The 23,223-nt window shown below is 46.6% G+C and overlaps 1 protein-coding gene across 1 annotated transcript in view; it reads left to right on the top strand.

The window, feature by feature from the left end:
- The window catches only part of ACOT8 (acyl-CoA thioesterase 8), a 268,843-nt gene that overhangs the window by 41,935 nt on the left and 203,685 nt on the right, over positions 1-23,223 (top strand). Inside the window, exon 2 of the mRNA XM_069651229.1 lies at positions 21,309-21,445. Coding sequence (XP_069507330.1) covers positions 21,309-21,445 — 137 coding nt within the window. The remainder of the gene's footprint in view (positions 1-21,308; positions 21,446-23,223) is intronic.

Here is a 23,223-nt window from a genome sequence, read left to right as displayed (position 1 = left end):
TGGGAGCATAGCATGTACTCCTACGTTCTGTCCCCTTTCCTCTATACTTGTGGGACATTCCATCCTTCGGGACGGGACCAGAGCTTTTTGTAGCACCATACAAAACATTTTCTGTCCTGTTTTTATGATGCGGGCACAAGCGCATGCGTGGCTACATGCTCTGCCTACGAACCTCGCTCCTTGTTGTTGGGGCCGGAAGCTTTGGCACCAGCGGGTACTTTTTTCCTGCATTTTTCCTTTCTGTCAGGAATTTCTTTCCCCTTGTCTCCGATCTTGCAGTCTTTTTTTTGTCCACTTATGCCCAAACTAAAGGACTTTGCATTTTTTATGTTGTGTAGTCGTAGCTACTCGATGTCTGATCCTCCCACGCTTTGCTTAGAGTGCCTTGGCCCGGACCACAGATGGGACGCGTGCTTCACCTGTGACACACTTTCAGCCAGGTCCCTCACTCGATGCCTTCAAGGCTAGAAAGAAGTCTTCTGTCAGCCAGATCCAGAGCATATTCGGAAATATCGACATGTAACATATTTTTCAGGGTACTCCAGCATTGTGGTTCCTCTTTGGAGGTCCCTGGTCACATGAGGGGTCGAGCTCACCCTAGAGACTCTGGGACTTGTCCTGAGGCGCACAGGGCTAAATGGGATACCGGCGCTTCCTCCGAGGTTACCGTATTTGGAGCTAAAGTCCGTACAGGCAATGCTGAGATTCCCCCTTTGGGGACTAAATCTACCAGGGTTCCCCCCCCACCAAAGTTCCCTCAAGTAGGGCTAACGCGAGTACCGGTAAGACCAAGGTTCCCCCGTTGGGGTCTAAATCTACTGGGGACCTCCGCCCGAGGTTCCCTCAAGTAGGGCTAAACCTTTGGTGGAGCTGAGGTTCCCGACACAGAGACTAAATACACTGGTTTAACCCAGAGGGTCCCCCGCAGAGGGCTAAATATCGTACCGGCTCAGCCGAGGTTCCCTGCACCATGGCACACAGTCAACAGTGAACTCTTCAGTCGTGTCACAGCCATACACACTTTCCTCTGTAGTGCTGTGTGAGGAGCTCATGGTGGCAACAAGTAAGACCAGACACAAGTCATTACATGCTAAGGGTGTTTATTGAACAATGAATGATGTATGCAGGTTGGAAAAACGCCTACTCTAAACCTAAATCTAAGATGGGAGCAATGCATTGACCATCAAATAAAAAATAACAGTCCTAGTGATGTTGTGTCATATAAAAGGGCCTATACTGAGAAACCTATTGCCAAACCTCACAACTAAAAAGGGTGTGGGATAGTTCTCAAGAAAAGAAAGAAGTGTACTCAAATAATATGTCAGGATGCGGTAGCCTGGGTCTCCCTTCCCCACGTTTTGAGCACGGGGTAAGATGGGAGCTTGGAGCGCAGTACAGTCTCGGGCTTCTCCAGCACCAGACGACAGTTCTAATGGCACCTCTCAGGCACGTCGATGGCCAAGTCTTGTTTCACTTGAAAGTCTTTTGCCTCCGAGGACCTGATGTCTTCAACTAAAAACAAAAGTTCTTTCATCAAATGAAAGCTTGTTTCCAATTTTCACTGGGTGATGTGTTCACCCCTGGGTAGCCCTCTTCTGGGTGCTGACCCTTTTCAATTTTTTACCACAGTTTCACGAACGGTGATGGCTTCTCCCCTGGGTCCCCCCCTTCCTGGGCACTGACCCCTCATGTATAGTCTTCCACAAATTTCTCTATGAACTCGATGATAGCTTCACCCCTGGATCTCCCTCGGTCGGGCTCAGATCCCTCTCTTCTCTCAGAAGGATCTCCCTCTGTCGGGCTTGGACGCTTCTCTTCTCTTAAACCTGATTTCACTTCCCTGGTTTTTGCATAGTCTTTTCAAACAGTTTATAGTGGCCATCCCTTGGTTGGGTTCACGTCTGTCAACACACTGTTTTTCGGGACTTTAGACTTTGCCCCTCTCATCAGCATCCCTCGGTCGGGTTTACTTTTGCTGACTTCACATTCACAATTCAATGTTGATGGGTTTGGTTCCATTTCTTTCACACCATTTGTAGGTCAAAGTTTTTCGATTGTACATAGATTTTGCTCAACACTCCGTGTGACCACTTTGACCTACTCCGCTGGCCCTCGTATGGACTGCTTGTATCTGTAGTTTCTCTGAGATGGGGATTGACCAGAGTCTCTTGAGTTAGCACCCACGTGGTGCCGGTTTCCCTCTGCAGCTGATCTCCTCTTAACACTTTTATAGTTCATTTACAGTTCCTTGAATTTGGTGCAAAATTGCCACTTTGTGATTCTCTCACTCAACACAGCCTGGTACTTATCGATTCTCCCCTCAACTCACCGGCTGTGATGAACCACTTGGTTTGTGGCTTTTCTGAAGTCAAGGCCGGTCAACGGGTGCGGGTGCTTCCCTCGCTCCTGCTTATCGGCATAGCCTTGCCCTGTGTATCGTTGACATCTGCTGCAAGATACTTGTGCTATTGTTTGCAGTCTTAGTCTTTCTTCCTCGAAGGTTCTGCAGGTCTGGGATGAAAAGGGCAAGGTCGCGTCTCTCCCCGCCACCCGATTCCTGCCGTCTTTCTCATTCGTTTGAATAGCCGTGCCCGATTAGCCGTCTCTTTGTGCTGTCTTCCGCGCTCGCTTTGCTCGTATTGTGCTTTCGTACTCCACCTTTTATCCCTGTGGGGAAAAGGAAGGGCCATCGGGTGTGTGATTTAAGTTAATTGCCTGACTGCCTGCCCCTTTGGTTGGGACTTGTCAGATAAACAGGCTTCACATTATTCTGTTTACATTGCAAAGAAGTGTTTGGGTTAACAAAGGAAGGTGATGGACTTCTTGAACATCCTACGGGATAGGTGGGGAAATTGTAGCTTTCTTGATAAGCTCAGAAGGGGGAGATTGGTAGGTTATGTGAAATGAACTGGAATGACCAGGATTCTTATCGGGAACTAAAGAAGGGGAATAGTGGGAATGGTAGTGTTTGGTCAAAGCAGACCGGGAGTTCAGAAAATAATAATTAGTGGGGCGTGAAGAAGAATGATTAGTAGTATTAGGGTATGGAACAGGAAAGAAGGAATTCTGGGAGATGTAATTTTTCCTTGTTCGGAGGCTGTTCCTTGTTCCAAGGCTGTTCCTACCAGGGTGGTCAGTCATGGAGGGGTAGTTGGATTTGGGCAGGATAGATTTAAAGGGAGGAAGCGTGGCAGAGGTATTATAACCTATGAAGGCCTCAGAGATGTAGTCCGCCTCTTCCTCGACATAGTACCGTGTCTCACCTGGGGCATTCCCCCGAGCATAACCCCGGGTTCCCCCTTATCCAGGTGATCCTCCCCACTGGTCCATCCCCAGGAACTGGATCCAACAGTGATGTCTGTGTTCTGGCCTCCTGAATAAGGGATTTCACGGCTCTACTTGGGAGAACACCCTCAGGTTTCAAACTAGGGCAACCAAAATGGAATCGGCTCCCTCAGCTGTCGCATCCATTTCCCCTGTGGCATCTACTGGGTCATCCATAGCTTCCTTGTGGCAGGTCCCTTCTGAGCCTTCACCCAGAGCTCCTTTTAGACTGTGATCTATTCGCCCCTAGAGTACAGTGGTCGGCCCTGTTGCGTCATGGAGTTAGGAGGCTGACAAGGCATTACCATTTTGGCTGTAGACTTTTATTCAAAATAAACCAAAGAACCTGTCCCTCCCTATTCCTAGAGGGGTTTTCCTTACCTCAACACAGAATAACTCTGTGCAAGAGGCAAGTAAGCAACTTGCCGGATTGGGGTCTCGAATGGCAAGGGGAATCGTTTAAGCATCTGGGGTTCAAATATTCCATAAGGTAGAAGACACATTTGTGTGTAATACAGGAAGGGCACTATCACGTATAGGCGATTCAATCCATTTCTGGAAGACAATTCCATTTCTCTGAAAGGCAGAGTAGCACTGTGCAAGATGGTGGTGCTCCCAGGGGACTATTTCTTTCACAAATATTCCTTACCCGATCAAGAAAGTATTCTTTAAAATGTGAAAACAGGCAAGCTCCTATGGAAAACAGGGAAGCGTAGGGTGGCTCTGAAGTCGCTACGACTCTGATTTCAGGATGGGGGTTTGAATTTACCTAATTTTGAAATGTACATGTTGGCGACCCATTTGCAATCGGTTGCCAGATGGGACTCCTTGCCGGAGGGATATATTAAGCGTTTGAGTGGTGGGGGGGTCAGGGTGGCGCCACGGTTCCAGCAAGGCGTTGAATTGTTGAGGCATCCCATGGATGGGGGGGGGGGGGGTTTCAGGGGCACCTCCATTATTTTCACAGTGATACGAGAGCTGTGGAGGAAATTGCTGAGTCAGCTGAAGCTGACGGGTCTTTACAGCCCTGAGTTGACCATAGGGTTTAACACGTAGTTGATTTTATCCTGGAAGTCTGCAGGGCTGGGTGTGCTTGATATATGTAACTGTAGAGTGTTGAGGAATCATTTTGAGGCCGGGCAGCTGATGACATTTGAACAGTGGAAATCGACTTATGGCATGCTACCAGGTCACTTTCTAGTATATGCAAGGATATGTAGGAGGGTAGCCGCACTATGGGACAGTATCCCGGAGGAACCAGAGGCAAGTTCACTGATGCAGACCCTATTAACATTAGGGGACGGGGACACTAGATCAAACACTGCCCTACAGGCAACTCGACCGATGGGGGAATTGGCATTTAAGAGTAAATGGGAGCAGGACGTGGGCCACTCCATGTAGTGGTCCCAGATTTGGGAACAATTAAAAAAAGTCTCTATGAATGCACATTTCCAGTTGATCCAATTTTATTATCTACACAGTGTGTATATGACGCCGGCAAGATTGCATAAAATCAATCCTGCGGTTTCCCATGAATGCACACGATGTGACTATGGGCCTGCTGATTTTTGACACATGGTTTGGAGGTTCGCAATGATCAGAAAATATTGGAGGGGTGAAATGGACTGTCTCAATTCCTGCACCTTTGAATGTTTCCCGGTGATTTGTCTGCTGGGGCTGATACCTGGGGGAAAAAGTCCCACAAGACATAATGTAGGATGGCTCGGTTTTTGATGGTGTTGGCTAAACACAGGCTAGCAATGGCCTGGAAGAGCACATTGGGTCCAGCCATCGGACAGTGGCTTCATGATATCCAGAGGTGGGGAATGGCGGAGATAGTGTTTGCAGAGAAATATATCGCTGGAGGAAGAAAAGGGAGCGGAGATAGATTGGGGTCAGTTGCTGAATGAACTGGCCTCCACCCAACATTTAAAACCCCCATGAGCAGGATGTGAAAAGGATGTGAGAAGCAGGATGTGAGAAGAAAACGGCAAATGAAAATTAAAATGGTTGGGCACTGCCACCAGGGTTGTCATGATGGAGATATGTTAATGTTGGCATTACTTGGGGAAACGTCAAAGGAGTAATGATGGAGGGGAAGGGGTAATTGATTGCAGGGCTGATGTATATGGGTGCATCGCTGCAATGGGATGGGATTATAGGGGGAAGGTGGGTCGTGCTAATGCTACTGATGATGGTGGTTGGATGTGACCTGTTTTATCTGTGTTTCACTTTCTATGTTAAACTGAATAAAGACAAGTTTTAAACAAAAAAAAACAGAATAACTCGATTACCCGACAGGATGTAAGTGAAAAACCAAAATACTGTCCTCTGCCCAAACCAACTTCTCTATCCCTACCACTAAGAATTAAACCAAAATTAACTTCTTATCAAGTCACTAGGAGAATGGCTCCGTTGCCCTGATGAAACAAAACAGTCTCCGGCTGACTTAACAGCAGTGTCGTTTAATAGGGTCTGGTTCACCAAATACACTTAGACTGGGAGGATTACTCTCTTCTCCTGATCTATCTGGAAGAGTTCTTGAGACTGATGCTTGATAGTATTTTACTCTTTATTTTCTCCCAAGCTTTTGCAAACAACAGAGTTAAGGCTTTATCTGTCCTTCTCCTTCTCCCTTCTGAGACTGTCTGTCTATTGATGCTTCGGGTAGAATGTGTTTGAAATTCCTAGGCCCTGCTAGATGGAAGGCAGCTTCCCTCGCTGCTCTTCCTTCTCTCTAGCACCCACAGTCATTCCTCGATCTTTGCTTTATATTGCTGGGACCACCCCAGCGCAGCGTCGGTTTGTCGTCAATGCCCCTGAAGTTTTCTTCATGCCTCCTAGTGGACTCCTCGTCACAGTTCTTTTGGCAATCCCTTCTACTGTTGTTCTGTATGTTTCTTTGGTTCTTATTCATCTCAGTTTTATCTAATCCTACAGATGAGATAGTAGCAACTTCACAATAACACATACTAGTAGTTTCAGGTTGAGAGAGAGAGGAGTTAATAAGGCCTTGTCTTCTGGGAATAAGAGTTTAGGGAGGTATTTCGCAGGACTGGAGTCCTTGTCCCCATGGGGGAGTCTCTCCCTTTGAGGTCCTCCCACTTTTTACCACCCCCAGGGCGACTATTGGATAGTGGCCTCACCTCCCTAGCCTCATATGGAAGGGCTCCCCTCTGGGGAGAAGTGACGAGAACCTGTGAATCGTCGCAGCCCCTATTTGGATGTCCCTACCAGAACTCTGTCTCTGCCCATCCACTCTACGCCACTATATTACAGATCCAGGGTTGCCTAGACCAACTTGGCAACCAATCTCCATAGAGTCATGGTCCAGGCCCTCAGAGGCCTATGACTCAACAGCAGAGGTCGCAACGGTCAGAAAAGGTTTTCTTCACTGGATTTCAGGCATGAATGCACTCTGATCCTATGAGAGATTACTTCAGGGATATCTCCAAGGAAATCATCCCTAAAATTACTGAAGTGCCTATTCAACCTCCCCTTCCACCGCAGGTGGAGCCAGATGCCCTTCCACCTCTGCTACAAGCTCCAGAGACTCCACTCCACTCCTGTCCAGGATCCTGTTCCACCACTGGCAGCGGACCTTAAGAACCCTGATGATCCTGATCCAGCCGAGGAGGGAGAGTAAATCCTGTCATCGGCAAGAGCCTTTTATAACAGGCTCATGGATCTAATGGGATGCCTCAAAACGTCTGTCTCCGAGTCACCATCTTCAGACATGCTAGCAGGTGCACAGTACATTAAGGCGTTAGAGAAAACTGCAATGGGGCTTCAGAAAGATGACCTAGCTGAGGCAAGGAAAGCCTGGGCTAAAAGTTGCACGGTAACGCCCACCAATAAGGGAATTGACATTGACAGGCTATTTCAGTCTGAGGAAGTCTCTTTATCTTCCTGCCCCGGCCGTTATCGTCGGTGGTTGCAGCTGCTACTATGTTTTCCAGGCTCTCATCATCATGTTCTGCTCCCTCACAAGTGCTGAGTAAAGAAGATTGCATGCTGGAAGTCCTTGGCAAAAAGGTCTTCCCAAATTCGGTGCTAAACCTGAGACAAGCTAATGCAATAGCACTCTTAGCGGCAAACCAAAGGCTCTGCAAGGATCTCAAAGAATTAGAAAAATGCATCCCACCGGAGCATGCAGATCAATTTGGAGGTGGCATGGCAGATGCCAGAATGGTCGTACAAGATCTCTTGGTAGTGACGGCACCCCACATAGACACTTCTGCTAGGGGTGTCGCCATTGGCACAGATGGATGCAGATAGGCATGGCTTCATGCCACCCAATTTTCAAAAGGGGTGCAGGACAAAGTACTGGACCTTTCATTCGACGGAAAATACCTGTTCCATAGCACAACAGGAGCTAGCTAGAAAGAACACACACATGCTCACAGCAAAATTCGAATCTGTGCTGACAAAATCAACATCAGCCAAACCATCAGAAACATTTAGAGGTGGTTCAATGCTCCAGATCCTTCTCAGGCTTTCAGGGTTTTCGGAGCAAAAGGCGAGGCTGCAGGCCAGATCACCCAGCACCCATAGGAAGAAACAGTAGAAAACGTCTGAAAGGGGTTTTTTCACGTACTATGCCTCCTCAGCTAGTTTGTCCACCTCTTCCGCCAACAAGACTTCAAAATGATGGTCCAACTTGGTCTCATAGAGCTCTGATTGGGGTAGAATTTCCCTAATTATTGATGCCTGGAGGACCATAACCTCAGATTCCTGGGTGTGTCAGTAGCCAGCAGGGGTTCAGGCTTCCTCTTTCCCTTTTTCCCCCCTTCCTGCCCTCCACTAAATCAGATAGGGTCTCCCTCTCTGGAGCTGGAGATCTCAAAACCTCTGGAGAATAAGGCGATAGAGGAGATGCCAAGTCCAGAAGCTGGACAGGGTATCTACTCCCCTTTGTTCATGGTGCCAAAATCAAACCAGGCAGTCCTGCACACAGTGGATTTCAATCTTTTACTTCCCCTTCAAAAGTTCAAGATCAGTACCCCCGCACAGATCTGCTCTGCCTTACACGAGGGAGATTGGATCTGTGCAGTGAATCTGAAGGATGTGTACCTACATATTCCTGTATGCCCTCCTGCATAGGAAGTTTCAGAGGTTCTCGTGGGGCAGTAACATTTCCAGTACTGAGTCTCTACCCTTGGCCTCAATTCTGCCTCCAGAGTTTTCACAAAGATGATGAAAGCAGTAGCATAATTTCACAGTCTACAAGGGGACCATGTCTATCCGTGCCTGGGTGACTGACTGGTAAGAGGTCAATCCACAGAGACAGTAGAGGAACCGCTCCATTACCTCCTTGATTTGCTCCACAATCTAGGTCTGTCTGTGAACTGGAAGAAGTCGACCTTGACGGTGCCTCAGCACTTGATTTTCATAGGCTTTCTTTGGGACACCCGACTAGCTAAAGTTTTCCCTACCATGGAAATAGTAACGGACATCCAGAACACCTGTTCCCTATTTCTCTCCTCCGACAGCACCACTGTGTGGTGGTTCCAGAGACTCCTGGGCTTGATGGCATTTTGCGTTCAAGCTGTCCCTCTAGCCAGGTTAAAAATGCAAAGGACCCAGCTAGCCCCGAGGCTCTTGAGGTCACAAGGATCACAAGAATCAGATCCTCAATTGCATCTGATTAAGATTCCCAGAGACTTGACCCAGGATTTACTATGGTGGTTTCAATTCTCAGAATCTGATAGTAGGGGTTTCTTTCCACGACCCTTCCCACCAGGTGGTGATCACAACATATTCTTCTCTCCTGGGTGGGATGTAACATTGAACAATCTTCAAGTCTCTGGCCCGTGGGCGGGAGAGGACCACATCCAGCATATCAACTACCTGGAACTGAATGCCATTTTCTTGCCGTTGAAGACCTTTCTCCCCAATATTCAGGGTAAAACGGTATTGATAAGGACGGACAATTCCATCTCAATGTTCTACATCAACAAACGGGGGGGAACAAAGTCTCCCCCCCTCCTTATTTGTCTGACCTTGGAAATGTGGGAATGGGCTATTGGCCCGTGTATATTGCAGTTCACCTACCTGGAGCTTCAAACACGGAAGCAGATCAACTGAGTCGTCTAGCAGAAGCCAACCAAGAGTGGCAACTCCAACCACAATTGGTGGAACATCTATTCCAGGGGTGGGGATTCCTTCAGGTGGATCTTTTTGCCTCCAATCTGAATAACCACTTTCCTGTGTATGCGTTCAGTGGAGGACAGGGATGGGGTTCTCTCAGAGATGATCTGGAAATGTCATGGGATGGAATGACAGTTTATGCCTTCCCTCCTGTTCCACCTCTGTGAAAATACCAAGAAGCAGCTTGCTTTTAACTCATAATAGTTGCGCCATGATGGCCAGCCAGGTTCTGGTTCTTGGATCTGGTGAACCCTTTCCAAAGAGACCCCAATATCTCAACCATTTCTCCAGGACTTACTGTCTATCGGGGAGGGAAAAATTCATCATCCCTGCCCACAATCGCTGAACTTGGCAGTCTGGTACTGGAGGTCAGCTCTCTAGGCCATCTGGGTGTCTCGCGCAAGAACATGCAAATTCTGCAAGCTGCTTAAAAGGATTCCACCAGGTCATAGTATGAGCGCAAGTTGCTATGATTCTGTAATTGGTCCCTTGAGAAGCACAAGAGTCCTTTTTGACTGCTCCACTAGACAATGCCCTCTCTTTCATTTTGACCCGTCTGCTTAAAGAGAAAAGCCTGAAACTTGTAGAATGTATTTGTCGGCACTTGACACTTACCTAAATTCAGATGATCAATGTTTCTCGGTCACAAACCCGGTGGTAAAGCAGCACTTTGATGGTCTTCCCTGTCTGTTTCCAACAGTCAAGCCTCCACACCGCAAATGGGATCTATTTATGGTACTAACAGCATTGGGCCACAAACAATTTGAGCCAATGGCCTCTGATGACATAAGGCTAATATCATGGAAGACTGCATTCCTGATAGCAATTACCTCAGCCAGGTGAATAAGTGAGATACAGGCTCTAGCTGCTGACGAGCCTTTTGAAACATTTCATCACGACAAGGTAGTGCTATGCACTCAACCATTACGCCTTCCTAAAATAGAAATGGAATTCCACATCAACGAGGAGATTTGTCTGCTATTGTTTTTTTCTGAATCCAACCTCGGTATCCGAAAGAGTCCTCCATGCCTTCGTCGGGAGAGCCCTGAAGTTTTAACTGGACAGGAGCAAGGAGTTTAGGAAATCCCCCCAGCTATTTGTTATATTTGGAGGCACGAATAAGGGTAGTTCTGCCTCGAAAGCTACCATTTCCAGATGGATTGTTGCAGCAATTCTAGGAAAATAAATGCCCACCTGGTCAGAGCCAAAGCAGCATCAGTTGCATTTCAGAGACTTGGGTCTCTCCTTGGGCCTTCTGCGGACACTACTGCCTGGACATGAGCTTGAGAGCAGATGCTCAATTTGTTCAGGTGGTACTGAAGAATCTCTTTAGCTGAAGTTCCAAATAGAACCTTACACCGTCTGTGAGACAAGTGCTAGTGAATCTCCCACAAGTATGCAGGAAAGGGGACGGGATGTAGGAGTCATGAAAAGTTACTGCAGTGACATAGTCCTAGCCCATAGTCCCCTGTCCTCCATAGCCCCTTCTTCCATCCCCCTACAATGCTGTAACTTGTCAGCTAGAACCCGACCTAGGCTGGTCGAAAAGCACTGAGGAGCAAGGACCGGAGGCCGGGCTTCGGGAGGCGGAACCTGTAGTCATGCATGCGCTGCGCTTGGGCCCACACAATACAAACAAGACAGAAAAATGTTTGCAATGTGCTACAAAAAGCTTTGGTCCCGTCTCGAAGGATGGAATGTCCCACAAGTATGGAGGAAAGGGACTATGGACTAGGAGTAAAGTAGTCACTATGGTGAGTAACTTTTCCTGAAGTCCCAACCAAAGCGCTCACTGAAGATCTATTTCAGGTACCTTGCTCTTGACAAGCAGATGACCTGCCTGTGGACTTGTTCCTTTTGTATCCACCATTTACCAATTAAGAGGTTTCATATGGAAATTAAGGTGAAAATCGCATCCCCTTTCCTGCTGAAGAGTTGACTCTGCACCACAGATTTGCAGGTTTCCCTGCAAGTCTCACAGGAAGTATCTCCACCCGATTGCTTAGGGGGTGCCCTAGCAATACAAGCAGCTCATTCTTTGACCAAAGCTTTTTAACACAAGTATTTACAAAAGCAATTGCGACATGTAATGCATTTACGATGGGGCGGGATTTACATCTAGACTTACTTTCATGACTTTTAAAAAAAAATGTATATTTTTATTAAATGTTTCCAGTATTATAACATAAAACCGGAGCCTCCAACATGAAGGACTCACAGCACACAAATATATCGGAACTTGTGCAACACCTGCGATAACAGCTTGACCTTCCGACGACTCCTGAATGTCCACTCCATATCAATATGGGTTCGGGGGGGCAAAGTATACCTTACATGGAAGAGAAACACCTTAAAAAGTCCTTACATTATATCCAACAGTGAGGCAAGCCTTAAAACAAAAGTAAGATAATCCCCGCCCTTCCAGCACTTCACTCACAAGTTAGTAATCCTTCAGATGTAAATCACCTCCACCAGATGGCCGCCACATACTGAACCCTGCAATACAAACACCCTGGAAAAATCACAGACCAGAGTCATGACAGCAACTTCCCTTTTAGGAAACCTCCTTTGACAAATACAAGACCTGCATCAAGTTCAACCCTCCCCTGACACTGACCCCAGTACTGCATTTGTCGCGAGGAAGAAAAAAGGAAACTGCCACAAAAGTCCTTAGCCAGCTTATGGAAAAGAAGTGAGGTGTAACAAAGAACAAACATGACTCTTCATTCACCACAACACCCCCAGCTGCGATGCCCCCCCCCCCTCCCCCGTGGGCCCATTTTACCACATACAAATGGTTGCAGCCCTATGAAACTCAGTACTAACACTTAATAGAGAACTCTGTCACAAAGACATAGCCTCAACATTATTCGAAGGCAACTTTTGTCAAAGACCGACCCTGTGCCACGCTCAACCCTTGTCTGATGAGGGCACTGGTATAGACTTGAGGAGATCTGCTTTCTCGGCTTCCCAAAAACATATTCCTTCCCCTTCCACGTGACTCTTAAGTTTGGCAGGCAGACCTGCCTTTACTCCTCAGGCAAGGAAACTTTTTTATTTTTTTATTTTTTTATAGTGTTCAGGGCCACCCTTCTCTTCAGTGTCCGGAGCCAGGTCAGGGAAGAGTAAGATCTGGTCTTGCTGAAATTCCTGCCTCTCGTTATCTCTGGCTGCCTTCAAAATCCGTTCCCTATCTCTTGTGTCGTAAAGTTTGTTAATGAGTGTAGCGGAGACTTCTGAGTCCTTTGCTTTATGTTTCTCCTGCTTTATTTGGTAACACTTTTTTTTCCCACATTTTATTTGTTTTCAGAGAGTAAGGAAAAATATTACAGTTATGACTGTAGTAACAACTTACAACCATAACACAAGCAGTAAATTCAAAAGGAACAGTTATGATACTGTGGTCTCATAGGGCTCTTAACACACCCCTATACCCTCCCCATGGTAGGTCAGAGGCATAAAAAAACAGAAAACACATTATGCAAGCACTTTTACATCTAGTAGGATCTTCGATCATTCTCATTTGACATGTTGAGCATTACGTACTATTGTCTTTTATGATAAGTAAGGCTTCAAATCAGTCGCAGAGGGCGGCTTACTGTAAGATTATCTGAGCGTGAGTAGAGTATTGTCTGTTGCCAGGTGTCTGTCTATATCGGATGGCTTAGAGTGTTCATAACAAATACACTTGCAAAGTCATTCCACAATATTTTGTGCTGAGCCGATCTCCCGTGAAGAGCAGCTGTGATTCTCTCCATTGTCCATATATTGGTGCCCACCCCAATCCATTCTCTCTTAGAGGGGAGGTGTTGCGCTTTCCGCTTGGTCACTAGGCAGGCTCGCGCTGCTAGTAGAAGAGGGGCTGCGAGTCCACCTACTTTCATTACACCATCCTCGTTCTCTTCCAACCCAAACAATATTAAGAGGGGTGCTGCATCCCTGGCAATGCCATCTACCTGCTTTATCCAGCCCAGGACTTCAATCCAATATATCTGTACTCGGGGGCATTCCCACCACATATGCCAGTATGTGGCTTTCATCCCGCAGTCTATCCAGCACATAGGGCTAGTGGTCTGAAACATTTTAGAGAGCCTATAGGGATCGTATTGCCATCTGTGAAGTAATGTAATGGCATGCAGTTTGTTTTGTGCAGCGATCGATGGGTGGGCTGCAAATTCTGGCCCATGTATGTTGGTCGAATTCTCTACCAAAATCTTGTTCCCATCTGTGTTTGTGCTTTAAGATCAACCCAGTTCTAGTGTCTAGCAGTGTTCGATACATAACTGTGATCAGGAACTTGGTTTCAGTAAGAGTATCCAGGAGCTTCTCGAACGGTGTCAATTCCCTATGTATTTTCGTACGCCACACCTACCTCGACATTACCCCTTTAAGTCTTAAATAAAGGAATATCGAGATTGGGTTCCGTTGGAGAGCCGCCTCTAATTCAGGAACCGTCAGGAATATCCCTCCTCTCCAGAGCTGTGCAGTTCTCTCCAACCCTGCATCATACCATGACTGGTAGTTAGAATGATCAAGTATTTCTTCGCGGATTCCCAGGGCCCATATGTGGCTCAGAGGAGATGGCCACGTTGTGACTCCCACCATGCCCGCTCCCTCCTTCCGTATTTCCCAGATGGTGCCGAGTATGGGGTGATCGCTGAGTCTCTGTAGGAGTTTAGACCGGGGGACCCATAGCCATTCAGACAATGTGGCTGAGGACAAGTTATCATTATCTAGCTGGACCCACTGTAGATCCTTCCTATTCCGTAAATGGGGGATTAACACCCTCAATTGGACTGCCTGGTAGTATAGCTTTAGGTCAGGGAGGCCTACTCCCCCTAACCCCCCTATCCTTCGGAAGGATGAGGACTTCATATGATATTCTTGGTTTCTTTCCTAGCCACAGAAAGCGTAGTATGGCACTCTTCACCTCCCTAAAGTATGTGCCTGGAACCTTCAGGGGAGGAAATTGACAGGGGTACAAGAAACAGGGGAGACATACCATTTTGATGGCATTCAGCCGTCCTATCCACAAAATTGTAAGGGGTCACCACCTTGCAAGATCTGCGTGGAACGCCGCGAGGAGCTGTGGAAAATTGGCCTCGTACATGTCCTATGTGTCTTGTTAGATTGTTCCCTAGATAACGTAACATCGGGTCACCATCACTAGACCCAATCGTGAAAGTTCTTCTAAAGACTCGGGAGTTGGCACATGCAGAGGGAACAAAATTGATTTGAACCGGTTTATTTTGAATCCCGATAAGGAACCATAGGCCTCTGTGTTGTATCGCTATGGGTACAGGGGTGAGAGGGTTCTGAACATGGAGCAAGATGTCGTCGGCATAGAGGGCCAATTTATATTCTCTGCCATGGACCCACAGGCCTTAAACCTGGCTATCCGCTCTAAGCATACGGGCCAGCGGTTCCAACGAGAGAGCAAACAATATTGCCGAGAGGGGGCACCCTTGTCTCGTGCCTCTTTCGAGAGTAAACCACCTCCAGTATTCAGAGTTTACCATGACTGTGGCCTGTGGGGATGTGTACACTGCTTTCACTGCTCTCCTGAGTGTCGGACTGAGTCCAATTTTGTGGAGCACCACCTCTAGAAAGTTACACTCCACCCTGTTGAACGCTTTCTTTGCGTCAAGAGACAGCAGTGAGGAGGCGTTCTGCATTTTTTGGGCCTCGTGTATCAGATGCAAGGTCTTGCGGGTGTTGTCAGCTCCTTGTCGTCCTGGGATGAACCAGACCTGGTCGGTATGTATCAGAGCTGGCATGTACGTCTCAAGCCTCTCTGCTAATACACGTGTGTAGATTTTGGCGTCTATATTTAATAGGGAGATGGGCCGGTAGGATGCACATTGTTTGGGATCTTTACCATCCTTGGGAATAACGGAAATGAGGGCCTGCGAAAAGGATTCCGGTGCTATTCCCGTTCGGAGGATGTGGTTAAATAGTTCCACCATGAAGTGGTCGAGGGGGCTGAAGAAGGTCTTGTAAAATCCTACGGTGTATCCGTCATTTCTGGGGGCTTTTCCCAGAGGTAGGCGTTTGACAGCTTTCTCAACCTCTTCGGTGGTTATTCAAGACTCTGGTGATTCAGCTTCATCTACTGAGAGTTTGGGCATAGTTATTTTGTTCATATAGCTGTTAATTTCCGACTCCCCCTGCATGGACTCAGACTTTTAGAGGTGCTCCTAAAAGTCGGCAAAGGTCTTGGAGATATTTTTGGGATCTGTGGTTGGGGAGCTATGTCCATTCTCTATTGCTGCAACCCAGCGGTCAGCCCGTTGCCCCCTCAACATTGCGGCTAAAAGTGCATCAGCCTTGTCACCTTTTTCGAATTGTGTTTACTTCAGGAATTGGAGCTTGTGAATGACTAGGCCTTCCTCCAGGCACCATAGCTCCTCCCTCCTTTGGACCGCCTCAGCTATCCTATCTCTCCTCTGCTCATTGTTGGATTGTGCACGGAGATCTAGTTGTGCTATCTCCTTCCGCAGCCTGCTTTCTATTAGAGCCCTCTGTCTTTTTTTCTCAGCCCCTTCTTTAATCAATATGCCTCTCCAGGTTGCCTTCCCAGTCTCTCATACTGTGTTTTTAGACACCTCTCGCATGTCATTTAGCTCAAAATATTTGGAGATCTCTTTCCCCAGTTGTTCGTGGAAGACAGGGTCTTTCCACAATGATTTGTTGCACCACCGTTTGGAGTTCATTTCGGAAGAGCCACAAGGCTTATATCGGTAGTGACCATATCGTGGTCCGACCAGGAGATCAGTGAGATCTCCCAAGCAGACACTGCGTCTCTCAGACCAGTGGTAAGATAAAGGTAATCTATCTTTGTGAATGTCGAGTGTGGGGCCGAGTAAAAGGTGTATCCGGGGTGGTGGGGGTGTAGGAGACGCCATATATCGTTTAGCCCAAATATGGGCATTTTTTCAATTGCCTCCGTACGACCACCATCCGCTGGTCCATGCAACGCTGGATTGCCGGCTTGTCTATCGAGCGCAGGATCCTCCCACATATAAAAATCACCTCCCAGGATGACCTCCCCTTCGGCCTCAAGCATAATCTTTGGAATCATGTGTTGGAGAAAGCGCAGCTGTCCCGTGTTGGGTGTGTAGAGGGATGCAAGGGTTCGAGTCGTGTTGTGCAGCTTACCCACCAAAACAATGGCCCTCCCTCCCACGTCTGACCAGTTCTTGGTGACTTCAAATCTGAGTCCTTTTCTGATCGGAATACCCACTCCTGCTTTTCGTAGAGGGCCTGATCCCCAGTATTCATTGCCCATTTTAGCGTACAGGACCTTGCGCTCCTCCCCACGTGTGTACCTGGTCTCCTGCAAGAAAAGTATGAGAAGATTGGTCCTCTTGAATTCGCGAGAGACTAACAATCTTTTAGTGGGGGAGTTGAGCCCTTTTACGTTTAGGGTGCCAGCTCTAATGTGCCCTGATTTGCCTGCTAGGTTATCCACCATCAATCATGTAGTCATCTTTCAAGTTTGTGGTCAAAGGTCCTACCCAGTAAACTTTTGTTCTGTAAAGTGTGTCTATGCATTCACCCACGTAATTACGTGCCATGACCAATTCCCAAACCCGACATCCCCCTCTCCCTCCCTGTTTGATGCCAGCTTACCTGAAACCAAGGACCTGCAGAGAAAGAAAGAACACTACAAAACTTACCTGGAACAGCATCCTGTCTTCAATACATCACCGACTTCAGTTCCACACCTGAAGGTACTAACTCCATCATCCGGCACCGCATGCATCCTGGAATATCATAACCTGGTAAGAGGAGAAAGAAAGACAGCATTAGTAAGCGTTTAGTCACGTTTCCTCCCGAATGAAGAAAGCCACACAATTCTTACCTGGGTAGTCATCTCCTGGTCAGTATCATTGCTGGAACATTACGGCGCTCGGCGAGGAACATCGCAACCTGCAAGGAGAGAAAAGACCCAGGTTAGCCATATAAAAGGCGAAACAGTGCCGCGCATCGCGCATTACTCACCGGACAGCATAGCGCACACCGCGCTTTCGCCTACTGGCCCATGCTCATCTGCAAATTGCATGACAACACCAAAATTCCTTTGCATACCTAAATGGAAAGAAGCAAGACATTATTATTCGAACTAAGAGGAACATAAGAACTGCATATAAAGACTGTAAAGCAGAAAACCTACAGAGTTGCAGCAGGCCTGGATTCCCACAAGGGGGCTTGCACCAGTGAAGTAACTTGGTCGCTGCTCGCCCCCCCCCCACATCTACGTGCCCCTGCCACGAGGAGCAGGACTGAGAATCCACGTTTTACAATATTAAGTTGAGGAGAAGGCCCAAGGGGGAGGAAGGAGTTGAGGCCAAGGGAGGTGGGAAAACATAATGCCAATCTGCTATTGAATCCAGCTCTCCTATATTGCAGACCCATCTTTAACCAGAGGTCTTACCAAGGGACCGGGAGAGGGTTCGAGAGTGCAAATCATCCAACCAGGGCTTGGTGGCGTCCCCGTGGATACCAGGTGAGCGTAACACCTTGGCTGCTTCAGTTTTGATACCAGGCCAGACAGCCTCCCCATGCAGCTTCCACGATTTCATCTCATTCCTGCTGCAACGCAATCCTCGCCTTCTCTTCATGGGTCCTGGTTTACTAAATTCATGATACTGTTTTCCACCTCCTGTACAATGGCGGCAATGCCTGCATTCTATTCACTACATATAGCCAGCTTCTATGATGACTTAGTCTACCTTGCGTTTCAGCGTCTGTACAATTTTTGAACGGTTGATTCTCTGCAACACTTCGTGTACGTGTAATCTTCTTTTTCATATTTAAGAGTTCATCCGATTCTTTACTTCGCGTTATTTTTTTATAGGATCCAAGCATCCTCTTCAGCCAATATCTCGAGACATCGCACATGTCTTTTGTGATGTCACTAGCTCCTCTCTTTGCTCTCTTTCGTATTACTTCAGGGAGTTCCTCCCTCAGATTGTCGTCTCTTCAGGGAAACAATCTCAGACTTCCAACATATAGGCGGTAGGGGAGTGGGATTTCCCGCAGAGGCATGTAACTGCTCCTCTACAGTTCTACACTTTCATCCCCTTGCTAGATGAGATGGGGGTGGTCCCCTTAGAGTTACACGTCCCAATAAGAGTCTTTAAAGTAGTGTGAACAAGTGTTGGCACAGCCATAAGGTAGTTTGTTAGTGTTTTTAGGTTGAAAAACAAAATTAGTAACGTTTTTAGGAGACCCTCTCCTTATACCACTATCTTGGGGAATGCCCAGTTTGAGATCCTTTATTTATTTGAATTGTATTATTTCCCAGGTGGCTTGTAACATCCACAAACAACATAACGGTATCCTTGTCAGCAATTAGATATTCATTGTCAATCTCGGTTCCACTTCTCCTTCTGTACTTGATTCGAGTCCCACTCCTCACTCTCCATTTCACATCCACCTCATACCTCTGGCATTACCTACACCAATCGACATCGACAAAGTGCTTTTCCACCTTTTACAATACATATTCTGAGATAAATGTTGACTTACTTTCCACTCCTCTCCTCGCCCCATCCCCTCCTCAACGGACAGTTCCCCCCTTGTCCCTTGAACCGGCTGTATGATTAGCTCAGTACCAGCATTCTGTTTCATTGTAATCAAGGCTGTTTTAGGTCTGGTGGTGATGCCAACTCGTTGAGCATTTGTCTCCAGTCCATCTCCACCTGTTCCTCCGCTTTCGGTGCCCTTAGCTTCCTCAATACAGACATTTCTGCATATCCCCATCTTCGTACATCCCTAGTTTATGCCTGTACCGCCGGCCCTGTGATGCATTTCCATAATCGCAATGCGACGTTTAGCCAGTATTAACAAGAATTGGGTAATTTATCTCTTGGTTCTATCCCCTCTTTCCTTCCCCGGCACTAGCCCCAACAAGCAAATTTGCGGTACAAACCTGTATGTTCCCCTCACCAGGGCATTAATCTTCTCCATTATCGTCCTCCAACATGCTCTGTTAACCGGGCACCCCCACACCATGTGCCAAAAGTCTGTCGAGTTTGCATCACACCTAGGACAGATTTGAGGGGCCCCCTGACCCATGGCGTACAAACTCGATGGAGTTATATAGACCATGTGTAAGAAGCTTTATTGTATTAGCCGGAAGTGTGCATTTCTGGATATTTTTTCGATCTGTTATCAAATTCTGTTCCTTGTACCTACGGATATCTCTTCCCCTATGTCCCACTCCAACTTCTCCTTAACCTTCAGAACCGATCTCTGCTTGATCTGTGTGATGGCTCTCCTTCTCGCTTCCAACGTTAATAGGACGTGTAACTCTGCATCTGTGTCTGGTTCCTCTGGGATCCCTTCCCACATGGCTGCCATTCTCTTCACCACCCGTGCATACACAGGAAGGATCCCCCTTGCATCACATATTTCTCTCTCCACTGTTCAAACGTGAGTAACCGACCCCTTGCAAAAAAATCACCCATAGTTTGGCACCCTCTGCTCAGCATTCTAGGGAGACCCATCGGCTTCACTAACTCTCGCATCTTTCCATTGAACCCTAAAGGGAGTGCAGGGCTATATGACTTTATGCCTTGGGGACGTTTGTACCTACTCCACACCATTCTCTGGACCATGAACATTGTTTCCCATCTGACCGATCCCATCATCTCCGATAGCAGCTCTATTCCTTGCCGCTGTTTCGGGTGTGTCCCTATTAGCAACTTCACCGCTCCTTGTTTCGTTCCATTTCCTTACTGCCTGCAGCTGCGCAGCCATGAAATACAGCTTGTAGTCCGGAAGGGACAATCCTCCATCCCCATGTGGCCTCCGGAGCGTCCCCGAAGACACCCTTCGGATAGCCTGACAAGTTGAAGCTTCTTCTAGTTTTGTAATTCCCAGTTCATCGCCATAGCCGTGCCACCAGCACATAAAGTGGAACAAACATTCTCATTCCGATTAGTGAACACTACAGTCAACATTTGCATAACCCCTGGTCCCCAATGCAGTGCTAATTGGTAAGGTTTAAAGTAATTGAAAGTGGCCTGCATAGGGTGAGGATGTAGGGTGGGGGAGGAACGAGTGCATTGTTGAAATTTTGATTTCCCATTTTAATGAAGTAGACCATGCTCCCATAACAGCAAGTCAATGATTAGTATATGGATGGATTTATCAAGCTATAATCGCCAGAATTCAGTATCTCTTTCTCCCGAAGGTGTTACACAGTGAAACATGTCTTGAGGACCTATAATGATGTATAATCGTATACAATATTCCCAATGAGGACCCACAGTGATGCAGCAAGAAAGAAAACAACTTTTTCAAAACACTAAGAACTGACTTTTCTGTGATGATGTTGTTGCTATAAGTAGTAACCAAGTGCAAAGCTGAACACAACCTCTTTATCATCTATACACGTAAGCATTGTCAGTATTGGCTTTGATGTGTTTACCTGTCACAAATGGAAGCCAGTTTGTTGATTATCCTACTGGAAGCACTTTTTGAGACCCTTTAAACTCCACTGCCACTGTCTACCTACCACTGTGCCACTTATGTTTACATTCATTTATAGGGATTATATCACCTCGTATGGTTCTCTTTTTGTGCCCCTGAATCTTTCATAGATGCATCCCTCAGTGTATTTGTAGAGCTGGAGTCTGACCTGCAAGTGTCTCCCATTTTGATTGTAGCAGCTAAAGGTTTCAAATTTTCCAGTGTTTTAAGTATCTCTATGCAATAGGCCGCTCTTTATAATTAACTGTGAGTGTTCCCATTGCTTACCATTAATCTGGAACCTGGCTTAATGCTGTTTGAGCATCTTCATCAGTGTCTTCTTCTTTTCACAGGGGGACACACCATTGGGTGCCCATCACCCAAAGGCTGTTTGGAGGGCAGATTGTGGGACAGGCTTTAGTGGCAGCTGCCAAGTCTGTCGAAGAGGATCTCCATGCGCACTCCCTGCACTGCTACTTTGTACGAGCAGGTAAGACTCTTTTATTTTAGGTATATTTTAGCAGTGGTGACAAGGAACCTTCAATCCCTTTCCTCAGGGCAAGCCTTGACACTGCAAGATCGCCATGGTGAAGGTAACTAATGCACGTGAGGGCGCTTGTGGAAAGGAGTGGAGTGGGCGTGTGGTGTCATGGTGTGTCATCTGAGCATGTGCGGAGGAACTGATGCAGGTTTGTGACATGTGTAAATTATGTTTTTGTTGTGAAAGTGAAATCTCGGAAGAGACTTCTGCAAGGCGCTGCATGGTGGTGGATGAACCGCTGAGGGTTACCTCATGTGAACTCGTGACTTGTACTTTACAACTTAGAAGGCAGAAGAAATGTCTTACATGCTCTCTACAATACTTCGCAGGAGCATGTCTTGGGAGCAGTGCAAGATTTGGATTCACAGGATACCTATAGCCCATAGCTTGGAGTGTTCAGTAGATATTCACTGCCCAAGTCCAAAGTTAGTGGTAATTGACCTTTTCATTACATGGCGCATGTTTCCTGGGACTTTTTTCTTGTTTGAAATAATATGCCTATGTGAACATTTCTTGGGCAAGTTCTGCTTCCAATTGTGGTGGAAAAAATTGGCAGCGGAAATAGGATTTTCTTTTCAGTCAGTGGTTATGTATTCAACACTGATCTTGCTATACGAGAAACCACAAATAATTCATTTTAATAGACATTCTACCTGAGGTAGTGGATTTTTGGAGAACTGTAGCAGCTGAAACACTTAGCTGCTTGCTGCGTGTTTGTGACTCTGGTATTTAACGGTCTGTGTGCAGATAGCAGGACTGAAATAAATGTTGCAGGGCCTTGTTTGAGAACTGCTTTACAGAGTTATTTTGATCTCGCTTAGATAAATATTTCCGGTTCACTGTGAAAACGGGGAAATTCCGTCATGTGTAAAAGTAGACCGCAAAAAGTATTTTTCAAAATGTAGACATAATATATGCGTAATGTTAAGTTTTAAAATGTTGCGAGTGATAAGATCGACAAAACAGCTATTTTTCGACACTGAGTTACAAGGCTGTAACTTAACAATGAGCTACACCTCTTACAAAGCCAGGCAATCACCAGCCCTCCACAATCACCCTATCCATAACCCTTACCCACACTCTTGCTTCAACCTTTATTCTACCCCTAACCCTAACACTTTAGACCTCCAAAGTGTCTTATTTGCATGCAATGCGATACAAAACACTAAATAAATACAAAAAGATTAATGCCTCGAACTACATCCCCATCGCTACCCCTTCACAAATTCCTTCACCTTAGCATTACTCTACACCTTTCTTTACCCTAACTCCTACGTTTACCCTAACTTCCCTATCCCTTTCTCTAACCCTAGGCTTTCCATAACCTCTACCCTTGCACATACCTCACCCTTAATCCACTATAGCCCTTAACCATATATGTCAACAACCACCCTGATCATAACCGATACCCTAACAGTAACCAAAATCTTTAAACTAACCCTAACCCCTTCCCTTACCTTAACCTCTAAACTAAAGCTAAACCAGGCAATTAAAAGACCTTACACCCTCCTTAAACCTAACACATACCCTAACAGCACTGCATTTTTGCCTGCTTTTTTTTTTTAACTCTTTGTCATTTTGAATTATTAAACACAACACAATCCTCTATTAACATCGGCGGGACATATCTTAACCAATCAAATTATTCTTCCCACTAAGCAAAAAACATAAACAAATTCCATTCTTCACTATAAAGTCATGTAACAGAGATTCATCAACTATAACTA

Source organism: Ambystoma mexicanum, chromosome 3p (assembly GCF_040938575.1).
Source record: "Ambystoma mexicanum isolate Mex_15411 chromosome 3p, UKY_AmexF1_1, whole genome shotgun sequence".
Lineage (NCBI taxonomy): Eukaryota > Metazoa > Chordata > Amphibia > Caudata > Ambystomatidae > Ambystoma > Ambystoma mexicanum.
This window is presented reverse-complemented; position numbering and strand designations above follow the sequence as displayed.